A 24,886-nucleotide genomic window follows, 5' to 3' on the forward strand; every position below is an offset into this window, starting at 1 on the left:
TGGACATGTTAGGATCATGATAACTCTACCTACCTATACCATCTGGACTGTGGTATCTTCTCTCCTTCAATTATTAAACTTCCAAATAAAGGATTTTATTTATTTATGCTTTGCTCCCTACAGGTAAATCAATTTTGATAAGGGAGGATAATTTAGATCTGTTACAAAAGTGAAACAATAAATATATATAAATTAACAGGGATTCCTTTCCCAGAGATCTATTTAAAAGTCAAAGCAAATAAAACCTGAATGGGTTTAAGTATCCATGCTTGTATCTCATACATTGCCACAGGACCTCCAAAACATATGGTCTTTTCAGCAGGTCCTGAGACCCTTTAAAATGAAAGAAACTACAAAGCCCAGCACTTCATAGGCTGGTAACTGGAAACAAGCTGGTTAGAGGTTGGTAATAGGAAACAAGGCTTTAACCTAAGATATCTCAGGGAATCAAGGACAAACTTTGAACATTGCCTGTCCCTTTCTGAAAAATCAGTTCCAAAAGGCATTAAAACACACCCCACACACATCAGATTGAAACAATACAAAAACCCCAGTCTTCCTCACTTACCACCAGGCTGGTGTGGGCTCTCATTCCCTTAGCCAAGACCTAATTAAAGAGGCCCCTGGAAAATATTGACTGTAGAGAAAACTGCTGCAGTTGAAAGGCTGCTGTCCTTAGAGGTGCTTGTTCACACCCTCTGCAGAAAGGCACCAGCAGCCAAAGGAGAGCCAGCAGCACAGAGGGGCAGAGCCCCTGCACCTTCCCCAGGGCAAGGATGGAGCAACTGCCAGAAGCTCTGGAGCACATGACGGAAGAAAGGGAATCCTGATGAGTTGTTGAAACAAAATAGCAAGAAACACAACTTAAGGTATGGCAACCAAAGAGCATATTTTTTAATATCAAGGAAAAAAAATAGTAATTTCTGTGCTGGGTAAGTCAAGCCTTTATTGCTAAACCAGCTTAAATTAAAGCAGGTGGCAAACTGCTATACTCTGTAACCAATGAAAGCATAAAAATCAGTTTCACAAATTATTCCTTAGCATTCCAGTTGTAGCAAGCAGGAGATTCAGGAAAACTTATTTTAATTAAAAACTTTATTTTTTCATTACAATTCACAGTTTATACATGGCAAAAGGAACCCTTGCCATGTGGACATTCAGAACACTGTGCTGGGGAGACAAGGGTCTTTGTTATAAGAGCATTGCTCGGTGCTGTGTCATGGAACTTTCTTAGTTTTAAAAGCGTACTCTCTGTAAATGTTAATTGACTGATATTTACACTGAATGTACATATTAACTTATATTTATTAGAAAACAAGCTAAGCATCCAAAAAACATGAACATTCATATCTTGTATGTTATCTAATGGTCAGAGATGCTGTAAGATTTGCCACTTGAATCATGCCCAATCAGCAAAGTCCCATTCTTTTTTAATTTACAGAGCCTAAATTTTTCTTTAAGGCCTGTTCTATTCATTTTATGTACAGCCAGATTACAATAGACTAAACATAAGGAAAAAAATGCAAAATTATCCATTCCATCCTGCATTTCTTCTGAATCTTATGTACAACCTATAAGCAAAACAGAAGGTACAAAATTAATGTGTTTTCTTAAAACCAATAAAGAAAACCCACAGTCTGGTTTAGAGCTGCTTCTTGTCAGCCTATCCTGTCTGAACAATCATCGGTATTCAGATTGTGCTATTTATCAGCTCTTCTTCATGCCTGCATTGCTATTCAGAGCCATTTCTATTTGAAATGTAGAAAGTCACAGTGATACCAGTTTCAATTGCATTCCCACGTTAGCCACAGCTCTGGCACAGGCAGCCCATGTGACATTCAGGAAAGCACTCCACCAGGATTCCTGGGTAAAATATCATGGAGCCTCTGGGGTGACTTGGCTTAAAAAGGAAATTAAGAATCCTTTTCATACCAAATATCTGGCAGAAGGTTTATGTTTATTAAAAATAGCTGTATTCTTCTACATTGTTTTTTTGGATGTGATTATTAGAACACAGCAATTTAAAGCCTCCCCCTGCCTCTCATCAAAACAGTAATTTTTACTTGCTCTTGTCATCTACTAAATGATTTAGTGATAGATAAGCTGCAGATTTTTTGGTACATCTGATGCAGAGAAAAACTGCTGAACACTCCTTGGAAAACTAAGACCTGAAAAGGGTCTGCAAATCCTACAAGTCAGCATGAACGAGTATCAGCTGGACCTGAGTAAAACAAAATGCTTCTGGGGGACAGGTTTGCAACTTCTGAAACTGCAGTGCCTTTAAATTTGGAGCTAACAACATCAATTGATGATTGTTGAGTTTTGGCATTCATTCATGCTGGTTGGTATCTTCACAACAGACACCTTTGAAACACCACCATTTCAAGAAGAACAAAAGGCTTAAATGAAATACACTTCTCATGCAAAAAACCCAAACAAACAAAAGTCGTACAGGAACTGTAGAGGTTCTGGTTCTTCAAAAGATAAGGCACTGACCAAAATTTCTTAGGTAAAAGGCTGCATAAGAATTTCTTGCCATTTACAAATGTGTTGTAGTCCAGAAATTGTCCATTCCTAGGCTCAGTAAGGTAGACCCTGAAATTTTAAGGACTGATCCCTCAAAGCTACATTGTTATCATAAACAAGTGAGATTCATTCGTGAGGCCATATGGCACATTAAAAGTGAAAAACAGTCTGGGCAGATAAAGGCAGAAAACATTGCTTGTTCCAGCATCTTTCGGAAACAGCAGTGCCATTCATCTATGTGTCTCTGAAGAGATGCGATGGTAGCTCGGGACTGGAGTTTTTCTGTGGAACTCATGCACACATATAAAATGCTGCTAGCACTGGTCATCGACAGGGTGGAAAAAAAAGGTGTATGGCTAGTCTAAGCCAAGAGCTTCCCAAGGGCTGGGATCCAAAGTCATGGCTACTTAATGTTCTCGATCACGGCTATCTCTTCTGCTGCACAGTGCGGCGTCAAACCATTCATGTAAATGCTGTCCGTCTTTGTCAGAGCTGGCAAGAGGTCCTTCTCGCTGGTCAGGTGGTTCACTGACAGTGTTCTCTTGCAGGGGGTCAGGTCTTGGTTGTGGTTGACAGCAAGTTCTGCAGAGAGCTTCCTTTTGATGGAGGTGGCACGCTGAAACTTGTCGTAGATCTCCACGCTCAGGCGCCTCCGAGTCTCCTTGAACTCGGCGGTGACGTTGGCTGTCCACTCTGCAGCGTGGGCTCTGAACTCCCCAACCTGCAGCAAAAATCAGCAATAGAAAGGAAGCATTATGGCACCAAGGACTTCAGACACTGTTTATCTTCAGGAGCATGGAGAGAGTGCAGGGCTGCCAAAGAGCTGTCACTGCCACTGGCACAAATTTCTCATGCCAAAGACTCACTCTTTTATTGACAGCAGCTAAAGAAGAAATGTTGCACTAGTAAGAGTTAACAACAGTTCCAAAACCACAAAAATCTTCTCTGCTGATTTTTTTTTTATTATTATTGTTATCATAGGCAGTCAGGAACACAGGGAAGCTGCAGAGGCTTGACAGCTGCACAATACCCAGCTGGTCAGGGGATGCTGAAATCCCAGCAATCCAGGCTGTGTTATGTATTGTTACTAGGGTGAGGGGTTATTTATGAGCACTTTCACTGTCTCTGGAAAGATCCTTGGGAGACTCAGCAAAGAATTTTCTAAATTTAGGCAGAAAAGCTTTTTCAAAGGAAACCATTGGCTGTTTGCATCCTCTTTCCAGTACGTGCTCAAAGATAGCACCAACACAGCAACAGTTAAAAGTCACCTCAGTGGCATGTCTGCTTCCCGGCCTGAATCCCAAATCATCCTTATTTGTCCTCAGATATGGCATAAGGTAGACTAAGCAGATCTAGTCTGAGGTAAACTGTGGCCTGTCATTTATTTATTATTTATATTTTGGCACTTGTATTTCAGTCAAACCAGTGTTACATTAAATAAGTTACATAGGTAACTAAGGGAGGCACCTTTGTTGATATTATCTCATTGTAACTCAAAAGGAAATAGATTGTTTCTCTTTAAATCTCTTCTCCCTCAACAGTTTAATATTGGGAAGGTACAGCGCAGGGAATATAGACTACTCATAACTCCAAAAGTGAAGCATTCCAGGAGACTTTAACCCACATAAATAGTCTAATTGGTACTGTCCAGTCCAGAATTTGAATCACTGGCAAGCAAACTTTGACTTGGTGAACACAGAAATGAAAAAATAATTTACGCAGAGAAATATAGGGGGCAAACCATTAGAGAAAAAGCCACAAGGTTATTCATGCTTTGCAGTGCAGTGGAAAACAGGAATATGATGAAGGTAAAAATTATTAAGCTCATCCAGGAGTGACAGAGTTTCAGGAAAACTTTCCCCCCTCCAGAAACAAAACAAGATGATCTCTTTACCCAAGGGTCATTTTATTACATTCATCTCTACTTCAGTGAATTACACAGATGACAAATGTGGACAAAGGTCTGTTTTCTAAAACAAGGGTATTTATCTGCAATACACAGAGGACTCACCTAGCTGAATGATTATTAGTATTTAATTTGTGCAGCTAGGATCAGACACATTAAACTTCAGATCTGAAAATAATGAAATCTGCAATGCTGAAACATCTTAGCTGCTCCATTTTTTACTTGTAGCAAACAAGTAATAAAAAAATGATAAATACTATCAGTGCAAACCCTGGGGCATTTTTTTCCTTTTTCTAAGCCTTACTAAATGCAGGTTGCCCTAGTCCTGGAGAATGGCTCTGTCAAGGGGAGCAAAAAGCCAGAACACAGGTTTCCTTTTTATTGTATATATATAAATATATATACCCCTCACTAGTTGTGTAGGCCTTTAACAGACCAGGTATTTTGCTCAGGCACACATATCTGGCATTGCATGTGGTCACATTCAAGAGATGCTATCAGGATTTAAAATTAATATTTCAGGTTTTTTCTTTTTTCTTTTTAAGTCCCCACGTAATTTCATATTTGTCCGGGAGAGAAAATCAACTGGCCTTGCTTCTGAAGAAAGCAAGTTTATGTGATAAACTCCAGGATAGGCTCAGAATGTTCCTGGCGATGGCCTGTCTTGCAAAGGGCAAGCTGTTCTTGGGCATTCAAGGTTTTCAAGAGAATCTTAAAATTGCAGTTGTTGGGATATCTGAGATTTCTTTGGGGAATCAAGTTTATGCAGCCAGCTGAAGACCATCAATAAATGCGCCTTTGGACATGGGCTCATTCCAATTAAGGTGGTGTGGAACACTAGCATGGTGGACACAATTCTACCTGCCCATACACCAAAGGTGTGATGTTGGTTTATATTAATATTGTAGGAGGAAAACACAAATTGAAACATGCTGTTATTAATGCTATTGCTAAGTGGAATCAAGATGCATTAGTAGAAAAACAGAGAGAATTGGAACACAATAGGAACCAGGAGTTCAGTGCCATTTGAGCTATGCATGCCTCAAAGGAGGGCTTTTGGCCCTTTCTTTTCCTGTGAACTGAAATGCATTCAAAAATATTACCTCTTTGAAATAAAACTCTTAATTCCATAGCTTTCAGACTCAAGCGGGGTTGGAAGAAAAGGATGATAAGAAAAGAAATGTGCCATTTTAACTACCAGTGCACATTAGTAACTTGCTTATATAATTTGATCCCTCCTTGATCCATAGGGACATATCTGTAATATGTTCAGGTTCTTTCTTTCCTTAGGTTATGACATTTTAACACACTGCATTACAGCTCCTCTTCATCTGGGCTCTGACAACCAAAACATGTCTCATGCAGAGCAACTGAAATGCCAGTTGCCTGTGCTGCTGAAAAGAAATTAAATTCTTGGCATACCTACATACTGTATCAAAAATTTACTTTTCTCCAGATCTCTTGCCTCATTACAGCTCAGCTCTGTAGACTCTGCAGCTGTCATAGTTGGGGGCAGTGTGACATGAGGACAAGGCCTCTTAGTCACAGAAATTATTGACAACTACATACTTAACATAAGGCTGAATGTCACAGAATATTTCAGAAGCAATAGGAAAAACATGTCACAGTGATAGCACCTGACTCAGCCATACAAGAAGCAGCACTAATTTGGTGATGCTTCTCACTTTAACCTTCAGGGAAGAGAAATGCTACTAGTAATGGGGACATGGTCCCTATCCCAGCTCCTGAATTGACTTTCTCCGCATCAAAATCCAAATTAGACTGCAAGGTGTTAGACATATTTCACAAGGAGTATCAACCTAGCTACGCTGAACATCAACAGCAAGTAACTGCATTATGTATTTAAGAAGCAGGAAGCAGCACCCTGCTGCCTTATGATTTCAGGGAAGACAGGTCTCAGTAACAAGTTCTTGAGAATTATGGTATATAGTAACACAACTAAGTATTCCACACAGCACACTTCACCACAAAACAAAACAAAATTAAAAATAAAAAGACATCAAAAAACCAAAACAACCCCCAAAAACCGACACCCACAACTTTTCCAACAAATGAACAGTGTTGACCCAATTCCTTGCCCAGCCCAGGTCACCTGGCCTCCAGCTACCACTGCCAGGGTATCCCATATGATCTGCACCATATCCAACAACCCTATGAGGATATCTCAAATACCACAGGTCATCTCCAGTAACACCTCCAAATGTCTGTGCCAATTTATGTGTCTACCTGTGGTGGAGATGTCACATTTACTCGTTCAGGATATAATGAGAAACTACCTCTGAACCATTTGTGGAGAGTGTTCTACTCATTCTTGTTAAAGTCATTACTGGGTTTCTGGGGGGGCTTTGTAGTGAAAAACAAGCAGACATCAGTGAACTACTGCATGAACTTCCTGAATGACCAAACAGTTCCCAGGCTGCATAATCACCAATATAACTTCAAGACAGATACTGAATTTGACAGAACTAGAAAACATGGACATTAAGCCACCACTCCACCTACCCCTGCCAAAATCCATCTAAATTAATAATGTCCTAGAACTGGCTCTCAGTTAATATCTCTAGTAGGGTCAAAAGTTCCTATGCAGTTTCATTGCTACTGTGTTTTAGCTTTCTGTCCAGCCGAGCTCTGCACTTGGATAAAGGCCAACAGCATAAACCAGAAAGCAAAAACGTCCAAGGGGATGCTACTGTTGAAACTAAAAAAACATTTCAACATACTGAAGCACCTACTTCATGCTTCAGTACATTTGCTCTAATTCCTTATACTTGTCAAGAGTTTGAGAATCTTTCTGGACACTCACAAAATTATCCAAATACTTAATGCATGCAAAACTTCCCACCATTCAGGAAAACCACTCATCCTATTAAGTGTCTGGAAAGCACAAGTCATGTAGCCATATACAAGTAATCTGTACTTTGAATTAAGCCACATCTGTGCTCTAGCAGGAAAACAAACAATCAAAAGCATAATTAAGGACATCCTTAAATAGACCAAGACAAATGCATTTGCCTAACTGAACTTTGCCTTAGTTCTGCTCCCTCCTCTGTCACAGGGATATTCTTGAAAAACCCCAACATCACAGCAAAATCAGTTAATCTACTTCTGCTTACAGAGGGGGAAGAAATATATCCTGCTTGGATGGAGCTCAGATATATGACATGAAAGCTATGATATACTCTGGAGGAGGTATACCACTGAGTAGAAAATATGAAAAAAATAGCATTATATATATGTCATGCAAGAAAATGAAAACATATATTTCAAAGTAATGTGTGCAGCTTTTTCTGTCATAGCTGAGCATTATGTTGTTTCCCTTTGGCATACAGGGCTCATACATTTTATGATGAGCATGTTAGTGCAAGCCAAAAAACTGAATTTAAAAAGCAAGTAGATGAGCTGGAGGTACCCATTTGACTACATTTTAAGGTGAAAAACAGGTGCCCTTCCTTACAGATATTCTTAATGATCTAGATGTTGCCCAGTATATAATTTCTCATATTTTTCCCTAATGCATTCTCCAAATTTTCATAGCTTCATTTTTCCTCTCCAGTGTACTTTATCCTGCAACTTAAAAATAACACATCCAATTAACCTCTCTATGATATGCTACTCAGACAAAACTAGAAAGTGCATTACATGTCAAATTATGCAGGCAGCAGAATACAGAGCATAACATTTCGTCTTAGCTCTCAGGAAATTCAGCCAGTGTTTGCAGGAATTGTTCACAAAGCTCCTTTAAAAAATGCGGGTACAGAGAGGGGTGATGGGTTTAACAACTCAGCTGCTGGGTGGGTTTATCCCTGAATGCATCAGAGGGGTTTCCTACCCACCATCTCTCTTTTCTGCAGTTCTGGGCAGGCATATGCTGCCTTTTCCCATGCAAGTTGCTGCTTGACACAAATTTCTATTCACCACCTCAGTTTCTTTAGGCTAGAGAAGACCAGAGTGCAGAAGAGAAAAAGAGAAGCTTCACAAAAAATTTTAGTGAAACCTATGCATTTGCTGCATATGAAGGGAATGTCATTTATATTCCACCTAAAATTCCCAACCTCATGATCTGGCTTTCAGTATTTCTGCTATTATAGTGTAATTAGTACATACCCAAAATACCTGTGGAGAGGTTTTTAGAGAAGAGTGTGCTCTACTTGTCTTTAAAGGTAAACAGCCACAAAAAGCAAGAAATACCACAGGCATTAATGAGATATCTATGCTGAGCTTTCCCAGGTCCACCAGGTTGTATGATGAACCACCCTCTTCTATGCCTCCATCCTATCAGGACCTCAGTTCTGTGGCAGGCAGCTCTCCTTCACCAGGTCTTCAAGATGAATGGCACACATGAAGCAGGAAGTGATGCCTTTTTTGGTTCCACTCACTGCTATACATATCCCTCTGTTTTTCAGATAAATATCAGAGGGGAAAAGACTCTCTTTTGTGAAATTGTCATCTTCTGGGGTAAGGCTTCAATTACAAAGACAATTGTATTTTTGTAGCCATGGTGGTCAGAAATTTTTGGGAACAAAACTCTCCTGATAGAAACTGGATTGTTGAGTCCCATAATAAGCAATGATTGTGAGTTCATTCTGGTGAGCAATGATTGTTTGGTTTCACCCACATAACTTCCATGAACACATCTGATGTCTTGGATGAAATAAACCACATTCTCCAATGGGAATGCAGAGACCCCATGAATTTTGATTATTTTATTTGTGGAGGAACATTTATGGTGGCAGCTGGGGGAATATGTTTTATGGAGATGTAACAGATGGCAGATGCAAGAAATGGCCTTTTCCTCTATCACGGTTTGATTCAACAAAATAAAAACAGCCTAAAAAATCATGCCTACAAAACAGAAGCAGATATAGTAAGAGTCACCACAGTTCTTTTGTTTCACCTTTTGTTTTTTCCATAAATATGAAGACTACTATGCTAGGTATTTCCTCAAAGCTATTATTGAATATTGCCCATCAGATATGTCTTTTTATAGATCTCCATGTGTGTAGTCTCAGTAGTGTAGACAAGTTATGGGCCTGATTATCTCACTCTCTATTGTTCTGCTTTATTATTAACTTCCAATGATAAAGATTAAAAAAAAAAAAGTTGAAATTTTCCTTTAAAAATCAGTTCTATTTAGTGGTTTCAGCTGCCTCAGAGAGCCATCCAACCCCTCTATCAACCTGGTGAGAGTGAATGACATGCACCTGTATTAGCCACAAGAAACTACTTAGGTTTGCATAAAGCTCTACCAGCTGAGCCTGAGGTGGTGCAGGGGAACAGTGTGTCTCCTCTGCCTGTGCTATACAGCCAACGACTTGGCTGCAGCCAGAAATAGCAAACATTTTAAGAACTGTACTAGAAGCTTAATGAAACCCAAGCCACAGGCAGTTGAAAGACTGCCTAAACTTTCTCCCAGAGGAAAGAGACAACAATTGTTTCATAAATTCACTGGACTTTTTTTAGCTTATAAACATATGCTAAAAAAGAACAAACACAAAAAAGAACTTTTAATTTCTACTTGGTAATAAGGAATGATTATATTAACTAGTTGGTCAAGTCCCAGAAAGAGCTGTTTATTTCTTAACTCTCTAGTGTCAATATCTGGAGTGATATTTGTGTGAAATATTAAAGCTCCACTTTGGCTGTTCAACACTAGTATTACAACTGCACCTATTCCTTGTGAAAGGCAGTATTCTTTAGCTTTTTTGGTCCCTTTTATCTGCAATTGCAGAGCATTTTCCTCAGAGTCACCACACCTACTTGCAAGGGCATTCTGCTGAACTTGCTTTGTCTGGGAACTCATCCTCAAGACAGCTATCAGATTCATACACTCAGCATTAGTAACGTTCTGGAGTATTTTCCTAACAATGTCCAAGCACTGAGATTATCCTAAAAAAAAAACAAGTAAGGTTTTCAGGAATATTAATCATGAAGATATCAGTGATATTTAATCTGGAATATTTTCAGCACCACAATAAAGTAAACCACAGATACATTTTTTGCTGTAACAAAGGATCAATTACATCTTATCTCCAAAACTTAAGATTTCTCAATGTAGATCATCATAATATATATTCTGGGAATCTTCATGGGTAATTAACTCCAAAAAATGCCATTGTTATAACTGATCTCTCTTTAATCAATTTCTCTTATTATGAAGTATAAGTCTCTTGCTCTAGTTTTATTTTTGCAAATTCAATAGCTCTTGCCTTTACTTCCTTGCTGCCTGCAGCCTTCACTGTAGTAATTCTTCCCTGAACACTGTGGGAGAGCAGGGCCAGGCACAGGGGCTGCCATGAGAGACACTGACAGTGTCCCCATGCCCTGGGCCATGCTGCTCCTCATGGAAGTGTCCTTGGCAGCAAATCTCCTGTAATCAGCACCCCAGCAGGACTTGGTACTCAATATGCAGTAACAAAACAGCAGTCTCTAAGTGCCTGGTATGCCCAGCTAAGAGGCATGATACAAATATAGACATAACCACAGCAAAACTGTGGAGATGTTATCTGTGTGTGTGCTGAATCTGAAGTGAAGCAAGAATCACATGTCCAAAGTACACAAAACTATGAGGAAAGATCTCAAAAAAGTGTCAAAAGCCATCAGCTATTTAGTTTTTCTGGAATTCTCAGAACAAGATGTTCTTTCCTATCCATTATTGCACACATTGCCACAGCAGACTTTTAAAAGACTGATCAATATAGGAACTCAGTATTACAGACTTGCTAGGGCAGGTTCAGGAACATCACCAGGATAACCTAAACTCATAGAAAGGAAGAGAACAAATCTCATTCAGAACCAGACCAGTCATTTCCACCTCCTCCTTACACCAAAACCACTCTTTATACATCCCTGAGACTCTGGGCTGCAGAGAGACTGTACTCCCACCTTTTATTTTGGGTTTGTTTTGGTTGAATTTTTTGTCCTGTTGCTAGTCAAATTCAACCAGAGACATGCCGTTGTTTTGACTGTAGGAAGCTTTTATATTTCTTCCCATCTCATAGAAATCATTAAAACCAATCACCTTTTCAAACATGGCTGTTCCTTCCCAAATAGACTTTTCTGCACATCTTGGATGTACTGGAAAAAAAAAACTCTTAATGCAAGACAGATTTCTCTTCAGATGCTTCCTTTGCTGTTTTTGTAGCTCTCTGCATTCTTCCTGAAGTTTAGACCACAAATCTAGTGGCTGTTTTCCAGTATATTAGCGTATACCATTTCCAGTATATTCCTTTTAACAATATTTGCAGCAGTACCACCACTTTCCTAAAGAAACTTGATTAATCCCTGCTTCCACATCTTAGAATTGTTACCCTCATTAATCACTGCATTGCAAAATAACTTTGCACACCATAGCTTTGACACTGTATTTGTCTCCCATAAATATTTCCAATTCAGTGCTTTCTAGGAACAGACTTCCATCACATCAGCCTGACCAATTCAGTGAACTTGTGGATATAAAATTTGCAAAACTGCTGCAGTTTGGTTTGGTTTTTTCGGTTTTGGTTGGTAAGGGTTTTAGGTTTTTGTTTTGTTGGAATTTGTTTTGAGGTTTTTTTATGGTTTTGCCTGTTTTTCTTTTATGTTTTGGATTGTTTGTCTGTTTTCTTTTGCCAGGAGGTGGGAGGGTTGGTTGATTGGGGGGAGTGGATATATGAAAAGTCTAAATAGTTGTTTTCTTCAACAGAAGCTGAGTCGTCTCACTTGAAACAATGTAAAATGGACCAGCAAGTGACTCTGATCACCAGACTAAAGAGTTATTCTCTACCATCTTCATTTCTAAGTGAACAGATTTTGTTTCTTGAAATAGGGAGAGCCAGGTCAAGAGTTCATTGAACAACTGAACAACTTCTTCCTCCTTTTTGGTCATACACCCTCACTACTCATCATCTGAGGACAGTCTGTTTGCCTGGAGGGTGAAAACCCTTCAAAACTGTTTCTCACTTGAGTCCACTAATTTTTTTCATTTTTTTATTCATACAAGCCTACACCTAGGGTCTCTCTTTGGGGGGTATGAGAAATGAGCTCAAGTTCTCTTTCTGCTGGGTCCCTTATGCTGGGTGAGCACCTTCAACCTAAAGCTAATAAAAAGGCAAGAAATAATACAGGGAGTGCAATAACCTCCACAGCATCATCATAACAAGTCTAATTCTGTTTTGACATATTTGAGTGACAGCTCTGTCACTGGTGCCAAGAAGATTAAACTGAATGATGATTCAGATGAGTCAAATTTGTTGAATTTGTTTATAAATATCAAATATAGCAGCTGCCTCTTGAATTTCCAGAAGAAGTGAATGTTCTACTTCTCATAAAATTTTAGGCTTGGCCTTTAAAGCTGGCTGCATGTTGCTCAATTCTAAAGACAGATCGGCAGCATGAAAAAATCATTTGTCCAACCTGAGCTCATATCTAACATAAGTCTGTCACCTGGACTCCTGATACACAGTAAAGGGAACAGGCTCCTCCAGGATCTATAGCCCAAATGCCTAAGAATGTTGGTTGGGTAGGCATTTTTTGCTGAAAATTCTGGAATTCAGAAGCTTGGCATACAGAAGTAAAAGAAAAAATATGACAAGGAAAAAATCCTGCTGAAAATTTACCTTTCAAAGAGACTAAAATCAGAAGACTTTAAAAGTGCTCTGAGTAATCAGAATGTAGAGAATAATGAAGAGGAGGGAGTTTAAGGCAAGCTAGTATAGCTGAGGCTGAACTTCAGAGACAGATCGCCTACTTAAGATTACAGCTCACAGCATGTTCCAGTGACTTTCTGACATTTCATCTATCTTACTATATGAGCTGCTTCCAGATCTATCCTTCTAAAACTCCCACTTCTGTCTCTACTTGTCTTTCACTTTCCTCCCCATTTGATGCATTCAAAGTTCTCCAGAGTGTTTCAGGAGACAAAAGCCACCAGAGCAACTGACTGACATACTGGATATCTGGATCTTAATAACAAAATATAGCAGTTTTGTGCATTAGTGCAGTTCTGATCAGATTTTTTTTTTTTTGTGTCAGATCCACTTGCATATGGCAAACTTTCCTGCTAGTGTACTGAAAAGAATATAGATGTTTTATTTTGTTGAAACAGTGAAATGCATTATTACCTCAAAGTCTTATGTAAACTGATTCTAATAACAACACCACTACCTTAAAATATATGACTAGAACTAAAGATTTTAGGTGATATCCATTAACAGCATGGTTCCTCTCTGGAATAAGGAGGACTTCCCGTCATGCCCTAAATATGCTGGTATTTATTGTTACTTTTTACTTTAGACTAAAGGAAAAGGCAAAAAAGAGATTAGGTCTGCCTACCAAAAGAAATATACCTCTGATGATACCTAGTTTTGGTTGTTGGGGGGAAGTAAAGAACAACACTTGCAACCTCTCTGTCTCACTCTGGACTCAGGTAACATTCTCTAGATTTTGCTACTTAGACTGCTGAAACCAGCACAATTGATCACTACTGAATGATCTGCTCCTTCCTGGATCTAAAACATGTTACTGTTTTCTAGGAAAGAGAATATAAGTCCTATACAAAACCTGGTTTATTTGTTTATACCCATAACAATCCCCATAATTTTCAGGAAAGTTTTCAGCATCCTATTTCCTAGGAAATATATTTAAATGCTTCAGCTTTCAGAGTGCACTGATCACAGTTCTGTAGATTTTTTCATGTACTCTCTATCTCAATAGGTTTTAATATATAGCATTGTTTCCCACTTTAAAGGCTACTTTTAGGTATAATGGGCTATTTCCCCAAGGACTGACAGTTTAAAAATACACTCCATACTTTGAACTAGGTTTTTTCACTGCACACATGGATATTGGAACTCTAGAGAGGTTCCTGTGCTATAATCTGCATCCATAGAAGCTGGAACAGCCCACTGTAAATTTAGGTTTAACTGGAAAAAAGACAAGACATTCAGTCTCATCTGGCTTCTGCTGGCACAGAAGAGAGTTGATAACGGCATTTCCACTAAACTCCTTCAGCATCTTCACTCAGATTTTCCCAGGAAGATAGCAAGAATGGGCTAAGCAGTTTTTATCATAAAATGAAACCTGTATAAAAGTGAATATTTGTAAAATGCTTATAGCCAATCTTATAACAAAATGCAATTTATTTATATTACTTTCTTCCTACAAAGTATCTTCAGGATAGAAGATGGAATATTTTTTTGTATTTTCTAACTACCCCACAACTTAAGGTATATAATAATTAAATTCTCAAACTGGCCTCTGCCATTGTTAAAACTATTGAATTTTAAACTGCTAAAGCATTTTATTCCTGCTATGAATTCTCACACATGCCTGGGCAATGGCTTAAGAAGTAGGGAGGGAGATTTCTGACCATCAGAGATATCATTAATTGAACAAATGGCACCAATTATGTTATGTCTGTCTTTAATCTAACCTCACACACATGAGACTTGTATACAGCAGAATTCCCAATACCTGCTTCAGCCAAGAGAACTCTGATACATCTGAAGAATGAAGCTTTCCTTGCTGTAGACAAAATGAATATGCTTGTTTAGGCTATAAAGGTGAGAAAGAATGAAAAGATGGACTAGGTTGCACATTCCCAGTGCCTGAGAAAAGAAAGCTCAGCACTGCACTGCATAACCTGGCAAAGAGGTTACCCTGATAAAAATAGGAATGCTTTTGATGTGTTAGAGGTATTCTTGAGTTTCTTCAATTTATGTGTCTTTAAATCCTTTCCAGAACTAGTCTATATTGAAATAGCTTCACAAAGAGCTACAAATTTCAAACATTCTTAATATATTAATACCATTATAAGATTAAAGCCTCCTTGTGTTATATATTCAGCTATATAGTCAAGATACTAAGATCTCTGGGTAAGATGCTGTCTGGATGACAGAAAAGAATATGAGAAAACTGAGGTTAAAGATCTGATTAATTCCAGGAAGTAGTGTGAAGAACTAAAATGTGTCATCAGTGTCTGAGAAAATACAGCAAAAACAAGCCTGGAGAATATTTTTGCATAGTCTGAAGTCACAGTGTCTGAAGTCTCAGTCACATCACATCTTTTCCAAAACATCCAGGCACAAGTAACCCAGGGAAACTAAAGACAACTTAGGAAATGCCCCAAGCTGACAAGAGTTAGACACCAGGAGACTGCCCAGAGGAAACAGCACTCTTAGAGTCATGGAATATCCTGAGTTCAAAGGGACCCACAAGGATAATTGAAATCCAACTCTTGGTTCTGCACAAAATTCCAAGGTGTGCCTGAGAGCATTATCCAAGTGCTTTGTGAACTCTGGCAGGCTTGGTGCTGTGACCTCTTCCCTGGGGAGCCTGTGCCAGTGTTCTCCTACTTCTTCCTATTGCTCAGGGGAAAACGGGCTAGACCAACCTAATTCTGAATTTCAAAATAACCAAATACAACCATGCAGGTTACAGGCATTTGAGGGGATGCACTGGTTCCCTGCAGCCAGAGTCAGCCATGTAAGGCTGGCTGTTAAAGGCAGCCTCAGTGCTTTTCTAGAAAACAGAACTGTGATCCTGTCAGCTGTTGAGAACACTCCGATGATACCTGCTGCTCCCCAAATGTGGAGGGCGATAGCAGAGCTCATTGTGGAAGGGAAGTTATAAATACCCTTTCAAATGTACAGCATGTGGCAAAAGATGGCACTCTTGAACTGAAACTGTTTGAATAAATATTGTCCTCTGCATCAGGGCTAAGTGGTTATGAATTGCCTGCTCAAAGTGCACTTAGAGCAGACCTGTCACGCTGCTGTCTGTAACCACGAGCACAGCAAGGGCAATGGAAAAGGGCTCCCCACCCCACATTCCTTACAAAAGCAAGATCCCAGCTCCCACCCTCCTGCCTGCTGCCCTGCTCCTGCTCAGAAGGTGGCAGGCACCCTGAGGGACTGCAGCCAGTGAAAGCAAGTAGGGGAAAGCCACCCTTCAGAGCAAAGGCTTTGGGAACTCCAGGATTGCCAGGAATACATCCAGGCATTGATGCCATGCCCTGCAGCTAAGAAAACTATTCAGAACAATGTAAGTAGCAGGCCACTGCACAGTAGCCAACATATTCATTCCATCAAAAACAAATTAGAGTTTTTATGTTTGAGTAGCATAAATCAACTGAAGCGTGCAAAAGAACTCAAGCTAAATTAGAGGGAAATAATATGTTACTTCAAACAAAATTAATTTCTCAGACTTCCAGTAAAACCTGAACTATGCACACTACAATTGAAGGAAATTTTATTTACACTCAAACATTTTCAAAACAAGGACATTTTCTTAAATGACAAAACTTAACATAAAAAGTTGTATCATTGGGATTATAAATACAAATGAAAACAAGATAAAACAAGTGAAATTTACAAGTGAAAACATATTTCAATTGAAAGTAATATAATTGACTACAGATATTGAATAATTACGTGGAAGGTATTATGGTAAAATACACCCAGGGATAGTTAAACAATTCATTCCAATACCTTGCATGATATGAAAAATTTATTTTCTTACCACTATAGAGCATGGTATCTCAAATATAACCACTTAAGTACTGTCTTTACATACCTGCATCACTTATAGAAACAAAACAGAATTGTTTTTACCTGAAAAATTAAGGCCTACATTCTACTACCTGGAACAGTAGTTTAGGATTTTTTTCCACATAAATCAAGTGCAACTAATCATATACATTTAATTTAATAATACATTTAATCTCATTTTCTATGCAGACATATGAAAATAAAACACTATGTTTAAATTGACTGCTACCTAGTTTCCTGCAGTTTGAGCTGCAGCATTACAGTTCATGAACAAACAGCTTTGACTTATGCACCCTAAGAGCAAAAGCAACTATAAGCTCACCTGGCTCCTATTCAAAGTTTTTAAAAGGGAATATTTCTTCCCTTTTCAAAATATTCTTACCTCTTCCTTTGTCTTTTTTGATATGACCCTTAGCCAATCTCCAATCATGCTGAGGACAGCTGCAAAGTAAGCCAGCCCAACAAGGATCCAGAACCACACCACTGGTTTGTAAAAATCTAGGTATTCAATATCTGAACCCCCTGAAAAACAATACAGTAAAAATTAATTCACACTTAATAGCAATAGATGCAAAGATGTTTTTAAATTAATTTTCCTAGAAAAAAGTTAAGTTTCTTACATCTTCTGTATTTTTACCCATGCAAAATATTTTTAAAAATTTGAACAAATTATATAAATTAGCTCATTCTTAACAGTAACATGTAGAGTTTGCAAATTTTAGACAAAAAATGTTAACAATTCATAATAACTATTGAATGAACACAAACTGATTCAACTTCTGAAACACTGTCATTGAAGATAGAGGTCACTGAAGACAGCTTGAATGAAATGACTTGCCACCTGCTCCAAAAAATGATGCTGTACCAGAGTTTAAAGTATTGTTCCAAAGAATGCAATGTGTTCATATCCTGAGAAATCTGTTTTTGCAAGAACTTTAAAACATCTCAATACTTATATAAAACCTTTAGCCTCAGTAAAGAAAGAGCAGCACCTGCATTAACAAGTGTCCCTGGTGGGTAGGCAAACATTTATCTTCTCTATTCTGCAGAAGGAAACCAGAGTGCAGGGACTTGAGTTGAACTGATCATACCACCCCTGCCCCCCCTTTCCCCCCCCAAAAAAAGGCTGGATAAAAGAAGTCTGCTGAAGGCAAGTTTTTTGAATCCCACTGCCAGTGGGATTAGCACCAGTCACTTCTTTTCAGTGTTAAAGTATAAAAAAGTATAAATTTCAAAGGTGTCTGTAATAGAGCTTTCAGGTATAATACAGCTATAAGGAACAGATGTCTTATTTCCACACAAAAATAAGTTATGTTCATCCAGGGCTCCTGACAACACCAAATTACTCACATTTCACATCTCCCCATGCAATAAAACAGAAGCCATACACTTGTAATTCAGCTGTGTTACAACAAATAAAACCAGACTTTAGTTTGGGCTGCTGGAAGAAGTTTGATGTGTGTATCTCCCCATAATTGAGGAGACTTTGCAGTAAAACCTTCTCAGGCACATTAAAGTAGCCTGTGCAGGTACATAGTACTTTGTTTTATGTATCTGCAGCCTATACTGAAGCAAATCAAAGGAAAATTGCCCCCAGAATATCCAGCGCCTTGTCATGGTACTGAGATTGACTCTCAGAGAATAATGGTTTTATTAACTTTATTATGACTGAGATTACATGCAAATAACAAAGAATTTTACTGATGGCTAGCTTTGCATGGACCCCTTCCAGACAGAAATTTTATTTTCATGTCAATTATACCTTTCCATAAAAAAAAATTAAAAAAGCATCGAGCTGCAATGGTTTGCTCAGCTATCCAAGAGATGAATCCACATTGTGAAGGTAGATATCCTTTGATGCCTTTGTAGTCTCAAGCAGAGGTAGAAGACAGGGCTCTGTTTAGAACAGATGTTCAGCCACCAAAGGGGCTGAGTTTGTCACAGCACAAGACAAACAAAACACCAAATCATTTGTTAACAACATCCATCTCAATTCAATCTAGTAAAAGTGTATTTTAGAGATGATTCACCCAAAATTTGTTGTAATTCAAAAAAAATGGTTGATTACCACTGTCTTTGCTATAGTAATGGGTCACTCTTGGTGGTTCATCCCCTTCTTCAGCTGTTCATACAATGCATAAGAAAGTATCATAGAAAGCACCCCTATGGCTTGTTTTTCATTTTTGGCATATTTTTATAAATTGAAACTGGAACCTAACTCTGCCAGTCTGCAGGAAGCACTTCCTTCACAGTTTATAATTATCTTATTTACAGCAAAGTTAATCATTGGGGCAAGAGTTAGGAGAAATTCCTGTTCAACCAAGTTTTCTGTGCTGTCTGGCCAGGAGATGGCTCCGTCTAGCCATGCCCAAAGAAGCTCAGCTCTCCTGAAGCTGAAGGGACAACAGGTATCCAAAGAAATACACTAGGATAAGACTTTGGAGCTAGAACCTTTATTAGCTGTTGAACTTCTGAATTTCAAGGACTCCTTGGAAGATTTTGCAATTTAATCAAATCTTAAGGGAGAGAGAGAGACATACCTGAGGATGGTTGTCCTGACATAACTGTCTCTTGTGATGCTCAAACTGCCATAATGAAGTTACCTGGGAATGTCATTAAACAGGATTTCATAGAGAAATGTGATCACAACTCAACTGTACTGAATTTAAACTACAGGAATTCATTAACTACCAAATTCACTTAAATGGATATGAATGCATTTGGGTATGAGTATGCATAGCTAAATGTACTTTTACTGAAGTATATGAGATAATCTAATGATTTTATGGGCAACATCATAAAAAGCATCAACATGATACACTATCATGTTTCTTTTGCAAAGCAAATTGGTTCACGCAGCCCTCTAGGAAGCAAAATGCTGAGAAGGCAGAAGATGAAGTTTGTTGCTTATTTGGCAAACCCAGTTTTGTGGGCTGAGGGACAAAGCTTTTCCCAGCTTTCTTTAGCCTCTACCCAAAATAGGTTAAAACCACAATGAAGAAGAAATCTAGCAGTCTCACTGCCATAATCTGTTACCAAGAGCAGCCAGAGTTTACTGCCAAGGTGTTTTCTGGTAAAGATTTTATCTAAAGTTGCTGGAAGATCATGAGAAAACCACTTTTCCCATCCATCAACATCACAGGCTACTGTATTGCTGCTGCCATCATTCTCACATCTGCCAAAAAATTTTATTTGGGATTTTCAACACTTTGGAAAACATAAGTTGTTCTATGGCCCAAACATATTCCTTACAAAGGTGAAGAACTCTGTTTCAGTGAAGAAACAGAGTGAATATCCCAGGCAAGCCTTAAAACAGATTCTGGTTCTCAGGTAAGAGATCAGGGTTATAAGTATATATTTTTTACTTATTTATGTAAAACAAGCCCTTTGAAAGTAAATAATTGTCTTCATTGTTGCTACTCATTTTTCCCATTCTTTCTAAAGTAACTAGCTCAAAATAGAAACATGTAATTATTTCTATAAAGTTGGTTGGCTTTGCATTTTTACTTCAAAATTAGAAGGAGAGAATAGAAAATGCTGTCAATATTGAGTATCTTAGTTCCATATCAGCAAAAAATTTCTGGGTTATTCAAAAGTTGGCACTGCAAACAAGGAAATGTCTATAATTTTTCATCACCAGAAAAAATTACTCTGTATATAGAAAAATTATATAATCCAGTTTTAATTGCAGAATAACAAGTAGCTGTCTACCATGCCTGTTGTGACAAACCTGACAAACATGTTTAATCCAGAAATGCAATTTGTCCCACTCCAAAGACACATGGAGGTTCAGCCCCGCAGCTTGAAAGGAATTACCTCTGAGGACTGCAAAAAAAAAAAAGGTGGGGACAGAGAAAGACTAGCTCATGTGGCAATGTGGAAATGCAGAAGGCTGGGTCCAAGACAGTATTGCACTCTCAGAGATGGAATGCAAGTGGGCCAGAGAAGCCACTTGATGCCACTCAATGGAAAATGGAGAGCTACTTCAGAAAACAAAGCACAGCTCTAAAACACTCCTGACATGCTGTCCTGCACAGACATCAAGAAGTCAGTGCTCCATCTTCACCTTAAAGCACAGCTCACAGCAGAGAGCCCCCATTACAGACACAGCGTCCCGAGGGGGCAAAGAGCTCCTCCAAACGCCAAAAAGGGACTCGGAGTCTCTGGGAGGGCACAGAGCTCTCCTCCAGGCTGCTGGACACCCCCACCCCTGGCTCAGCACGACCAGCTCTCTGCTGCTGCGTGGTACCACACAGTGCCCGCACATCAACTGGGCTGCTGTGACCACTGGGTCAAGTGCCCCAGTTCGGTGACATTAAATGAGACTGAAATATCTCATTTCTCTACAAACTGGGTCTCAGGCCAAGAAACACAGTGCAGAGCCAGGTGTATGCATCACAGTGGAAATACAGCAGAGTTGATTACAGAATGAAACAGTGAGAAAGCAGTAAGTTAAAAATCAGGGTTTAAACATGGAAAATAAGCCAGGGGGAATAAAAAAACAAACCAAAGCAACACTCCCACAAAAGCAACAAGAGTTGGAATACATTTTTAAAGTAACATTTTCAGAATTCTGTGATCTGTTTCACCAAACCAGTTGGGACAATCTTATATCATCATTATGCTCCACTGTGAAACAGACTACTGATATGTTATTTATATTTTTGCCTTCTACTTAATTTAGCCAAGTTTGGGACATGTCAATTCATTTAGATTTGAAACATGTTAGATTAATGCCATTAGAAATATTTGAATATACTTTCCAAACTGCACTGCAAGTTAAAGAATTTATCTGTGCATGTGAACAATATATTGCCATTTATACAGAAATATTCATGTGCCTCAGTGCAAACCTTAGTACCCAGAAATATATTTCATTGTACTGAAATCATGACACATTCAACATGAGAAGATTTCTTTTTCTCTTTCACAAGATATTAATAATTTTGGTTGGGTTTTCTTCTGTCATGTTAAAGTCAATGTTTTCTCTTGAAAACCAGAAAAGGGATGTTTGACTATGTCCTGATATTCATAAGGCAGTGCAGGCTGTAGTACAGTTTTTCTTCTTTTTTTGCAAAAAGCTACAATAATATTTCTTCAGCTAAAAAAAAGTATTTCTCTCCCTCCAAAAAAATGAAACAATTCTAAAAATTTGAAAAATCAAGTAATTTCATAAGACAGAGAAGCAGTCAATTTTTTTGGAATATTGTTCATATATTTTCTCGAACATGAATTGCAAGGGCTTTTCATCTCTTTCTTCCTTGCATATACCAGGAGTGATCAGTCTATTATGTTTTCCTTAAGGCTTTTCTTGCTGATGGAAACCCCAGCTGAAGTTTCCACAGGCTCCAAATAACTCCTTAGACTCTGACTAACAAAGGAAACATTTCCTCATTCTGGTTTCTGCAAGTAGAGTACATGGTCCGCAGGACAAAAAAGAAAGTTCTAAAAAAAATCCTGGAGAACTAAAAGAATTTCTAATATGACAGCCTGTACTACAGTCAATGATACCATTACATTCCTGAATCCTGTCTTCAGCTCTTGGTTCCCTCTTGGTACAGCTGTTGAGTAACACTCTGTTCTTTACCTCCTGAAAGTTCTTCAGGGCTTTTTTACAGCTCTTACTTGCAGTGGCACCAGAAAGCAGAAAGTTTCATGTTAGTGAAAAATTATGGGTATTTCAGAAATTTTTCCCCATACACCAACACAAATGTTAACACAACCGCAGGATTACGTGGGGCTTGTAAAATTATGATTTTTTTCTCTGAGATGGCAGTTCCCAGAGAAGAAGATTTGAAAGTTTTCAAATATGTAGGAATTTGAGCATTTTGAGGGAATTTTATGGGCTAAAACTGACACACATATATGGATTATCATGTGGGACTCCAGAGCACTAAAAGAATTATCAATTTGACTTTTATTGCAAGAAGTACACTCTGATATAATTGCCAAGCAGACCATCACTGCCACCATTATGCTTTAAGTTTGACTATAATGCTAAGTGGAAGAAGGTAATTTTCACTGTATTGTTTAAGGAAAAAAAGTCAGAAAAACTAATAAATTAATGCCATTGTGAGGAGTTTTTCAAAATGTGCTGCATCTAGGCATCAAACAGATTGAAGCATCATTTTGTCTGCTGGTTTTTGCCTCACCATGGCAAACCAGAACCAAGATCAGCACACTCTAGAACCACAATATTCTATCATGACCACCTCCTTTACAGCCTTATACAGAATTACAGGTCTTAACTCTTTGTGTTTCTCCCTTGTTTGCGACACCCAGTTTTCCTAAACTTCAAGGAGAGTTCTCCAGACAAAGCCTACCACAAAAATATCAGTGGCCCTTAGTCTCCACTCTGTAGTTATGACTTACATAAAAGAGAAACAAGCAAACCAAAAAATCATGAAGAAAAGGTACTAATTTGTTGGGGTATAAAAAATTCTGCATACTTCTTCAAAATTAATAAGGAAGCCTAGCTCTCAGGACAAATTCTATCAGCTCTATTGAGAATTGCAATGTCAGTTTCCTTCAAATAATTTTGTACTTATATACACAGCAATGACTGAAAACTTCCACAATGCAAAGCTCAATCAATTAATACCTTACCCTCTTTTTCAAAATTTTTATTTAACTGGCCGATTATGTACTGCAAAAAAACCAAATTTTTGAAAAATCCATCAAGTCACTGGCCAAAAACAGAGTATTTTAGCTCACCCAAAGATATTATTGACTTCACCCCTGTCAGAATATAGTCCCACGGGAATGTTAACCTCCCAGTTGTGATGGAGACAGCCACTTAACCCTGCTCTCTTGAGCATTGTCTCTGCAATTACTAATCCCATTGCCCCTTTAAGTCAATAACATATTGCAGTTCAAATACAAGTCCAATGCATGTTGCTCAAAGAAACTAGACAACATTTCTATGCTTTGAAATAATGAATACAGTAGGATTTGAAATTAAATAAAGAACATCTTTCAAGTGAACCATAAAAGGCCATCAGCTATAGAACAATATAATTCAAGGACATTCTGTAGAAAGAGAAAGTGTTTCCTGGTAGAATTAAAAAGCAGACAATGTAGGAAAAAAATTATGATATCAAATGGTCTACAAATAGAAAATCTATGGAAATTTATAATGGGAGTAATGATGAATGTACTCAGTGTTCTAGTTAGAGCCAAGTGGGCCATTTCACATAATGCTTTACAGTAAATATAACCAGGCCTTTATACACTATCATTTTTATTCCCTGTCATCCACATACCCTTTAGGAATGAAAGTCTAAACCACCCAGATTCTTGACTTAGAAACAGCATAAATTTTTTATTTAATTTCATGCTAGTTGTTATCTGACCAGAATCACAAATTGTGAAGACAAAATGAAAATAAGAAAAAGAATACAGGAAAGAAAATTGAAAGGCAGAAGTCAAGACATATACAAAGACATTTGGAAACATCACAAATAACTATGTAAAAGTCAAAAGAAATTTGATTTGCTATTTTACAGTTCAGTTCTATAATTTAAAAGAATCTTTGGCAAATTTGCAAGCAGTCTAAAAATGATGGTTGCCTGAGTAGCTTAGTATCTACAAAAACAACTAATTTTACCCCCATTTTTCCCACATCATTTAAAAATATTGTCAAGCAGTTCCAACACTTTAGAGGTCCTTTTTGGACCTCACCAATCTGAAAAACCTCTGCAAGTGACAAGACCCTTTTCTGCCATCATGGCAAAACTTCAGGCACATCTGTAAGAGGAGTTACCCAACCTAAGAACCTTGGCTTGGCACACTTGGACTCACACAACAGCCACAGGCTCACACAAGACACAGGAGGAGCCCAGAGCCTGGGAGCGTCTACTAAAAACAATTCCCTCCAGCAGAGTCTCTCACTGAGAGCAGACCAGCACAA

General features: G+C 38.3%; 1 protein-coding gene across 3 annotated transcripts in view; it reads right to left on the reverse strand.

Annotated features, from left to right (window-relative positions):
* Positions 1 to 864: 864 nt before the first annotated feature.
* KCNK2 (potassium two pore domain channel subfamily K member 2) overlaps positions 865 to 24,886 on the reverse strand; it is a 127,102-nt gene continuing 103,080 nt past the window's right edge. For all 3 annotated transcript variants that reach the window (XM_036380635.1, XM_036380634.1, XM_036380636.2), the window contains 2 exons: positions 17,360 to 17,499; positions 865 to 3,247 (listed from right to left, as the gene is read on the reverse strand). In XM_036380635.1, the coding sequence (XP_036236528.1) occupies positions 2,930 to 3,247; positions 17,360 to 17,499 (458 nt within the window). In that variant the 3' untranslated portion in view covers positions 865 to 2,929. The remainder of the gene's footprint in view (positions 3,248 to 17,359; positions 17,500 to 24,886) is intronic.

Source organism: Molothrus ater, chromosome 3 (assembly GCF_012460135.2).
Source record: "Molothrus ater isolate BHLD 08-10-18 breed brown headed cowbird chromosome 3, BPBGC_Mater_1.1, whole genome shotgun sequence".
NCBI classification, from domain to species: domain Eukaryota; kingdom Metazoa; phylum Chordata; class Aves; order Passeriformes; family Icteridae; genus Molothrus; species Molothrus ater.